Below are 9,658 nucleotides of genomic sequence, written 5' to 3'. Positions count from 1 at the left end.
AATAATAATAATAATAATAATAATAATAATAATAATAATAATAATAAATTTAATATAATCAATATTAATAATAATTTATTATCATTATTATTATTTTAGCCAAAAATTATTTTGTTTCTACCTCATGATTAATTTTGTTACTTTTATGAATCATAATGTAAATATCTGTGTTTTCTGATTGTCTTAGGCAACCACTGTGAAAGGGTCATTCAGTCCCCAGGTTGAGAACTGCAGTTTTAGGGGCTCATGGCATGACTCAGTGTTAGAATGTTTGCCTAGTATGCAGGGAGGACCTGGATTTAATTCCAGGAACTGTACAAGCAAAACACAAAGTGTCTGCTTAGAACGTTGAAGGGGCTGGAGAGATGGCTCAGAGGCTAAGAGCAGTGACTATTTTTTCCAAAGGTCCTGAGTTCAATTACCAGTAACCACGTGGTGGCTCACAACCATCTGTGATAAGATTTGGTGCCCTCTTTTGGCATGTAGGCATACATACAGGCACAACACTGTATAAATAATAAATAAATAAATCTTTATTAAAAAAACATTGAAGGCTTGTATTTATAATGCTGCTATTGTGCATACTGCTGTGATTTGGTCTCCTTTTTTCAGTTATATTAATAGAATTTGTGTATTTATTTTAATGACTGTTTTGTGTTAGATATATAAAGCCATGGTTGTAACTTTTTAATTGGGTTACTTGTCCTTTTGAAAATAGGATGAAACCATTTACAGAAACTCATCCATTGTTGTAGTAAATAAATAAATAGATAGATAAATAAATAAATAAATGGGTGTTGGGCTATATGTTTAGTTTTAGCCATAAGTTTATCATGGCAGTATTATCTAACTCGGTATTATAAATGATAGGACACAGACACCTATTAGATTTATAATTGCCTTATTATCTTGGAGCTAGGTAGATATTTCACTTACACTGTCTTGACATCCTCACCGTCCATCTCCTAGCCCCCATTCAATGCCATCTACCTTAATCCTTTCCTTTTTTTGTTTTTAAAGATTAATTTCTTTTTAAAAAAGATACATTTATTTAGACACGAGTGTTCTGTTTGCATGTATGCCTGTATGACAGAAGAAGGCATTAGATCCCATTGTAGATGGTCATGAGCCATCATGTGGTTGCTGGGACTTGAACTCGGGATCTCTGAAAGAGCACCCAGTGCTCTTAATCACTGAGCCATCTCTCTAGCCCCCCACCTTAGTCCTTTCTAGCTGGACCACTTTCCATCCATAATCTCATGTTACTTGCTTTTGATCTTTATCTGGGCCTTTCCACACTATTATGGAGTTCTTTCTCCTCGCCCACATGGTTTCTTCTTCCTGCTTACCCATCGTGGTGTCCTCCTCCTTCCTCTCTTCCCCGTCGTTCGTCCCAAGTGATTCTCTCTGCCCTCTCCAAGCCTGGGAAAACTTTGCCACGCCTGCCCCATTCTGCCCTGCCCTGGTATAGGCAGTTTAAATAGCCAGTCAGGTAGGTTTACACCACAAGGATAGGTGTACCCAGATCTTGAGGGCTAGTAACATGCATCAGACCAACCTCCAACAATCCATGAATTCCTTAAGTATTCTGAAGCATCTGAGATCATTTATGCTGGTTTTTGGTAAACAGATGTTTTTCATGTTTGTGCCATTGAGATGAGATAATCTAGTTTGGTTATGTACTCTTTTAATTAAGAATAAATAAGAAAACTTGGGGGGTTGTGCATACCTTCAGTCTCAGCATTGTAAGTTCACTGATAGCCTGGTCTACATTGTAAGTTCCTGGATGGTCAGAATTACATGGAGATACTTGTTTCCTAAAAACAGTGAGAGGGGGAGCGAGAGACAGAGTAAAATTAATGTGGGGTCGAAGAGATGGATCAGCAGTTAAGAGCAGTTGCTGGTTGCTGCTCTTCTACAGGACCTGGTTTAATTCCTAGTATTCACATAGTGGCACACAACTTCTGTAACTCCAGTGTCTTAGGGGATCTGATGCGCTCTTCTGGAGATCATGGGGACCAGGCACACACATGACCCACAGACAAACATGCAGACAAAACACCCAGACACATAAAATTTTAAAAGAAAAGAATGGATCTGGAGAGCTGGAGAGATGGCTCAGCCATTAAAGGCTGGGGTCACAACAAAAATAAAGGAATGGATCTGGATAGATGGCTAGACAATTAGAAGAACTTACTACTTTTTCAGAGGACTCAGGTTCAGTTTCAGAACCCACCTGGTGATTCACAGCCACCTGTAACTCCTCATTCTAGGAAATCTGATTGAGGGTTCTTTCACATGGTGCACGTGAAGTTATGTAAAATACACATACACCCGTAAAAAGACTAGGGTGTGTCTCAATTTTCCTGGGTTCAGTCCTTAATAGTAAGGGGATAGGGTGTATATATGGTGTATGTGTGTTTGGAATACAGTTAAGTAAAACTAGAATATTGTTGACTTGAATAGCAATGTTTTTGTTGTTGTTGTTGTTTTTCTTTTGTTTTTATGAGACGGTTTCTCTATGTAGCCTTGGCTGTTCTGGACTTGCTTTGTACATCAAGCTGACCTTGAACTTCAGAGATCTGCCTGCCTCTGCCCGAGTGCTGGAATTATATAGTTGTGTGCCACCTGTGGCCAGCTGGTTAACTTTTTTTTCTTTTAGGTTCTTATTGTACATTAACTTCTTGAGTCCATTTTTAGGACATTATTATTTAAAATACTAAAATATGTGGAAGTCTCTCAGTTTGATCTTTAACACTGCAAAAGAAAAAATATTGAAATGAGTTTTTGCTGGACATGGTGTGCGTGTCTTACATGTGTAATTCCAGCACTTAAAGGCCGTTGCAGAAATGCTGTTTGTCTGAGGCCAGCTTGAGCTGTACAGTGAGACTGCCTCAGAAATCAGGAAAACCTTTTAAGATCTTTATGGGGACTGTCTGAAGTTGCTGCATAAAATACTATTTGTTGTGTGCGATATTTAAACTTTTTAAAGTGACAGTTGCATTGGAAAAATAAATTACGATGGATGTTCACATTCAACTTTGTTTTTATAATAGATGACTGTCGAGAAAGTACAGGGTATTAGCCGCTTGGAACAACTTTGTGAGGAATTTTCAGAGGAAGAACGAGTTAGAGAACTCAAGCAAGAAAAGAAACGCCAAAAACGGAAGAACAGACGAAAAAATAAGTGTGTGTGTGATATTCCTGCTTCCTTACACACAGCAGATGAAAAGGCAGTCAGCCAAGAGAAGGTATGTGTTGCTGTTGCTTTGGGTAGAAGTAAGACTTTGGGCGTTTTTACTCTGCTTTTCTAAAGATGAGGTCTTGTAATTTATGTATTGGCTTTTCTTCGAAAATCACGTGTAAGCCACGATATTTAATGCCTGCATTCATTTTATAAAGGCATTGTGTTGGTTTGTTGTCTATTGCAAAATCAAAATATGGAATGTCTTTGTGAATGACAGAGATCAGTTCTCACCTCTAGAACCCCTATCTCTTAAAGTAGCCAAATCTTTTGTGGGTTATACTTAATCAGTATTTACTGTAATATATATTAAACTGGAGAAATATTAGACCATTTAAAAAATTATAAGCCCACTCTATTAATCAAATAATAACTAATCAATTTAATTAATTAAATTAATCAACATAGTGAAACCTCATTCAGAAAACAGTAAGTTTTCAACATTCTTGCCATTGTTTCAAAATGCATGGGATTTTGCCTTTTTTTTTTTTTTTTTTTTAATTACTGGGTTTTTTTTTGTTGTTGTTATTGTTGTTTTTGAATTGACAGATTTACTTTGTTCATGTTAGGGGAAGTACCCACTAAACACATTAGTTTGAATTAGCTTGAAGTGAAATTGTTCTTAATTCAGCTTTCAGCTCAAATAGTTGTCAAAAGTAGATTTTCCTTGAGGGAGGCTTTGTGCATGGATATGCCACAGGAATTTTTGCTTCTGGTACATTTTGGTTGCCCTGCTCTTGATTTAATGAGGCGCCATTGCTGTTTAACTTTTACTTGTTTGCTTGCTTGCTTGCTTAGGTTCCCTATTTTTTCACTCTGTTTTCTTTTTTCTGTCTGCATGTGTGCCTGCACGCCAGAAGAGGGCACTAGATCTCATTATAGATGGTTGTGAGCCACCATGTGGTTGCTGGGAATTGAACTCAGGACCTTTAGAAGAACAGCCAGTGCTCTTAACCTCTGAGCCATCACTCCAGCCCTCACCCTGTTTTCTTATAGTTCATAGTGAAGTAGCTTTATACTTTTTCTCTCTTTTTGTTTATTTTTTTTGAGACAGGGTTTCTCTATATAGCCCTGGCTGACTTGGAACTCACTCTGTATACCAGGCTGGCCTCAAATTCAGAGATCCACTTGCCTCTGCCTTTGTAGTGCTGGGATTAAAGGCATGCACCACTGCTGCCTGCCTGGTTTACTTTTTTTTTTTATTTTTTTAAATATATGTATTTTGAGATAGGATCTCACTCTGTATCCCAGGCTATCCTGGAACTCCCTATGCAGCTCAGGTCGGTCTCAAACTTGCAGCAGTAGCCAAGCATGGTAGCACACTTTTTAATCCCAATGTTTAGGAGATGGAGGTAGGCAGAACTCTCTGAGTTCTAGAGCAGTTAGAGCTACGCAAAGAAACCCTTTCTCAAAACCTTGTAGCAATTTCTCTGTCTCAAATGCTGGGCTTACAGACATGAGCCTCTGGCTAGTCTCTGGTTATTTATATGGATATTCTTAATTTTCTAACCTTATAACTGCTGTTTAATTAGTTAATTAGAAGTTAAAATGTAATTATTATATACATAAATCCTTTTATTGTCTTTTAATGTCCATCCTTAAAGGAAACAAACTTCATTGAAAATAGCTGCAAAGCTTGTGGCAGCGCTGAAGATGGTAATAGTTGTGTAGAAGTAATTGTTACCAATGAAAATACATCGTGTACTTGTCCTAGCAGTGGCAATCTTTTGGGGTCCCCTAAAATAAAGAAAGGTGAGTAAATAATTCTTTTTAAAAATTAACAACTGTAATTAATAAAAAAAAATAAAAATTTAGTCAACAACAATAATAATAAAAAAAATAACTTGCTGGGCAAGGTGTTGCATGCCTTTAATCCCAGTACAGAGGGACCTTGTACAAAAACAAAAACCTCTCTGTTTTTCAATAATTCATTTTTATTTTATGTGCATTGGATGTTTTGCCTGCATATATGTCTGTGTGAGGGTGTTGATCTTGAATTGGAGTTATAGACCACCATGTGGGTGCTGGGAATTAAATTCAGGTCCTCTGAAAGAATTGCCAATGTTCTTTTTTTTGTTTTTGATTTTTGTTTTTTCAAGACAGGATATCTCTGTGAGCCCTGGTTGTCCTGGACTCATTTTGAAGACCCAGCAGCCAGTGCTCTTAACCATTGAGCTATCTCTCTAGCTCCCCTCCCTCAAAATAAAACAAAACTTAGATCTATTCTTCTTTTAAATATAAATGTTTTTAGAGATTTTTTGGAATTAGTTTTGTTTTCTTGTTGTTGTTGTTTGTCTTTTTTTTTTTTGGGGGGGGGCCGTCTTTCGAGGCAGGATTTCTTTTTGTAATAGCCCTGGCTGTCCTGAACATGCTGGTCTCAAACTCAGGGATCCCCTGCCTCTGCCTCCTAAGTGCTAGAATCAAAGGTGTGTACCCCCATGCCCAGCCAAGTTTCTAACAGCCCCTCCACCCCTTTTTTGGTGGAATTAGTATTTTGTGGATTTTTTTTTTTTTGAGCAAATTTTACTTTTTTTTTTTTTTTTTAAAGATTTATTTATTATTTATACAGCATTCTGCCTGTGCACCAGAAGAGGGCAACAGATCTTACTACAGGTGGTTGAACCACCATGTGGTTGCTGGGAAAATTGAACTCAGAACCTTTGGAAAAACAGCCAGTATTTTTAACCTCTGAGCCATCTCTCCAGCCCTGTATTTTTTGTTTTTGAAGATAGGATTTCTTGGGGGCTGGAGAGATGGCTCAGAGGTTAAGAGCACTGGCTGCTCATCCAGAGGTCCTGAGTTCAAATGCCCAGCAACCACATGGTGGCTCATAACCATCTATAATGAGATCTGTTGCCCTCTTCTGATGTGAAGGTATACATGCAGATATTGTATACATAATAAATAAATTTAAAAAAAAAGAGAGAGGGTTTGTTTGTACTCTTGACTGGCCTGGAACACAGATCTGCCTGTCTCTGCTTCCCTAGTGCTGGGGTTAAAGGCATATGCCCCCACTGCCCTGCTGAAATGAGACTTTTAAGGTTGCTTTCTCATACGATTTAGTCAGGTACTTAATGGTTCTTTTCTTACAAGACACAAAAACGTGTAAATGTTAATTGTACTTTTAATAAGCAATAAAATTTGATATTTTTCCCTGGATCATGAGTTAAGCTTTATTTTCACCTGCTGTATTTTCAGGCATATCTCCACACTGTAATGGTAGTGATTGCGGATATTCATCTAGCATGGAAGGAAGTGAAACAGGTTCTCGAGAAGGTTCAGATGTTGCCTGCACTGAGGGAATTTGTAACCATGATGAACATGGTATGCTTGGGTTAAGCTTCCTAATTAGTAACTACTACATGGCTGATATAACACCATAAATAAGAAGGGTTATTAATTTTTGTAGGTGAAGATTCCTGTGTTCATCACTGTGAAGACAAAGAAGATGATGGTGATAGTTGTGTTGAATGTTGGGCAAATTCTGAAGAAAATAACACAAAAGGAAAAAATAAAAAGAAGAAAAAGAAAAGCAAGATGTTGAAATGCGATGAACATGTGAGTGTGGTGATTTGCAATTAAATTTTTTTGCAGTTTAAAAACACCCTGTGTTCCTTGAGTTGGCATGCACAGCTTTATTGATGAGGGGTTTTTAAAGAGGATTTTAAGTTGGGTGGTGGTGGCACACACCTTTAATCCCATCACTGGGAGGCAGAGGCTGGCAGATCTCTGAATTTGAGGCTAGCTTGCTCTACAGAGTTCTGGGACAGCAAGGGCTACACAGAGAAACAGTATCTCGAAAAAATGTTAAGAATGAGTGTTTTACATAGTTTTGTTACTTGTGGGTGTGGATATGGAGTAGGGAGTCTTTATTTGTCCAGAAGTTCAAGTGAATCATAAATGTGGTTAATAATCTCTTTACAGTACTTTGTAATTATTTTTTTCTTTGGATTTATTTCTTTTATGTGTATGAATGTTTTACCTTCTTGTATGTGTGGGCACCACATGGTTACCTGGTACCTGCAGAAGATAGATGAGAGTACAGGGTTTCTTGGCAATTGGCATTAGGATGACTTATGAGTTGCCATGTGGATGCTGGGAATTGAACCTTGGTCCTTTGCAGATGTTCTGAGCTGCTGAGCCATCTCTCTAGGCCCACTACTTTCTAATTTTAATTAGGTATATAATCTTGAGAAATTTATATAGTTTTTCATTTTGCAAAAATGAGGATAATAGACTTTTAGGTTCTATGAAGATGAAGTAAGATACAGCAGGTTAGCATATCATCTGTAATGGGTTTAGTGTCACGTAAAAATATCAGCTGTTGCTGTTACTCAGTGTTACTTCTCAAGTACTATACTACAGAATCTTTTAGTTAGTTTTGGTTTTTTACTGTCTTGTCTGGATAGTCATCTAAACTGGAAGTCACTAGTTACCTGGGAATTTTTTTTTTTTTTCTTTGAAAAATAATTCCTTTTTTTTTTTTTTTTTTTTTTAATCCCCTTTTTTTCCTCCCCTTGGGAAATTTCTTGCCCTGGTTTTAGATCCAAAAACTTGGAAGCTGTATTACAGATCCAGGTAATCGAGAGACCTCAGGAAACACCATGCACACAGTGTTTCACCGTGACAAGACCAAAGATGCACATCCTGAGAATTGTTGCACGGCTGAGAAGGGTGGGCAGCCATTGCCTTGGTGTGAGCATAGGAAAAGTGTTCCACAGTTCACAGAACCTACAGAAATGTCATTTGGTCCTGACTCTGGAAAAGGCGCCAAGAGCTTAGTTGAACTTCTTGTAAGTAGTTCATGATATCTTACTATGAGTTGGGGGATATATTTGAAGGTTTCAGGTAGAGAACAGAGAGCAGTTAAGAAATGAAAGGTGACTTTATTTCTGTTCTTCCACTCATGACTTTTGTAACTCTTCTGGAGCACATCATCTTATTTTTGTTTCAAAGTTAGACCAGTTGGGGAGAGTAAGAAGTGGCATCATGTCTAGGATTTGGCCTCTTTGAATTCCTGTAAGCAAGTTTCACCAAGTGACAGTGTAGTGCCCACCCTACTAGATCTGGGAAGAATATTGAATGAGTATCGTCTCGTTCTTTGAGAGCACCCCAAAGGAAGAGGCAGAAGGATCAAGAGTTTGACTCATGTTCAGCCACATAGGGGCTTTGAAACCATCCTGGGACAAGACCCTCCTCCTAAAACAAAAACTTATTCTGAACTAAAGCTTACATTCCAAGTTAATTACGTCAAGGGGCGTGTAGGAGAAAAGTCCGACTGGCTGTGGGGCTGTAAATCGATTCCACCTCATGAGGCTTCAGTTGAACAGTATTGGATGCCAATGTCCCACTGCGTAGTGTGTGCTGGATCATGAAAAGAAAAGATTGTTATCCCTGCCATTATTTAAGCCTTGGTGGAAGTGTGTCTTTTGGAATATCAAGGATTTTTATTGTTGTTTGTTTTGTTTTTATACATGTAAAATTTAATGGTGATTCTAATATAACATACTTTTTAAGTTATCTTTTACTTAATTTGTAGAGATAAATAAAAGTTGCAACATAGGACCAGCTAGAGAGAAGTCTGGTCATTTAAAAATTGATAATTAGTTGTATCTATCTCTAGTCGTTTTTAAAGGTAGAGAAGTATGGTGATAGGCTTAGATATAGAGGGGATAATTACAGAATTCGTGTTTCAAACCAAGCTGAGTTAGATTTATTCTCACTAGTTTCTAAGACAGGTTGCATGGTGCTTATTCTGTAAGTATTCCAGTTAGAGATTGTTTGACTGGGTGGAAACTAAAAGCTAGGCTATTTTAATTTGTAGTGGCCCCACAAGCATAGCATTTTGAATTCTTTGTCATGGTCTTAACTACTGCTTTAATTTGCAGGATGAGTCTGAATGTACTTCAGATGAGGAGATCTTTATCTCACAAGATGAAATACAGTCATTTATGGCTAATAACCAGTCTTTCTACAGCAATAGAGAACAATACCGACAGCATCTGAAGGAGAAATTTAATAAATACTGCCGCTTAAATGACCACAAGAGGCCCATTTGTAGTGGCTGGTTGACAACGGCTGGAGCAAATTAAATAAATAAAATAGCTCTGTCTTTCAATGAAACACTCAAGATGACTACTGCGCCTTCTCTTTTAAAAACTCTTAATTTAGTGACTTCTGGCAAAATTTTATCTTAAATCAATGTGATTCCTTGTTTTGGGAGATGGTGGAGGTAACCTCATTCGTTTGTTCTTTCTTCAGGCTTGTGTCTTTAGTTGCGTGGCTGCGCAGGCCTGCCTATGATTTAAGCCATCTCTTCATTAAACATTTCTCTTCCTGTGAGACTTACTAAAGCAACTTAGTGGCAAAAGTAATGTTGTACTTACACCTCTGTACAGAAATGACAGTGAGCTC

At 37.7% G+C, this 9,658-nt stretch overlaps 1 protein-coding gene across 4 annotated transcripts in view; it reads left to right on the top strand.

Annotated features, from left to right (window-relative positions):
* The window catches only part of Ggnbp2 (gametogenetin binding protein 2), a 38,033-nt gene that overhangs the window by 28,082 nt on the left and 293 nt on the right, over nt 1-9,658 (top strand). For all 4 annotated transcript variants that reach the window (XM_055619787.1, XM_055619788.1, XM_055619786.1 and 1 more), the window contains exons 9-14: nt 3,057-3,251; nt 4,849-4,996; nt 6,443-6,568; nt 6,654-6,802; nt 7,789-8,037; nt 9,133-9,658. The exon at nt 9,133-9,658 is cut by the window's right edge and continues 293 nt beyond it. In XM_055619787.1, the coding sequence (XP_055475762.1) occupies nt 3,057-3,251; nt 4,849-4,996; nt 6,443-6,568; nt 6,654-6,802; nt 7,789-8,037; nt 9,133-9,336 (1,071 nt within the window). In that variant the 3' untranslated portion in view covers nt 9,337-9,658. The remainder of the gene's footprint in view (nt 1-3,056; nt 3,252-4,848; nt 4,997-6,442; nt 6,569-6,653; nt 6,803-7,788; nt 8,038-9,132) is intronic.

The sequence above is a fragment of the Psammomys obesus genome, unplaced genomic scaffold (assembly GCF_907164565.1).
Source record: "Psammomys obesus unplaced genomic scaffold, mPsaObe1.curated_primary_1811, whole genome shotgun sequence".
Taxonomy (NCBI): domain Eukaryota; kingdom Metazoa; phylum Chordata; class Mammalia; order Rodentia; family Muridae; genus Psammomys; species Psammomys obesus.
Note: the sequence above shows the minus strand (reverse complement) of the source record. Positions and strands in the feature narration are given on the sequence as shown.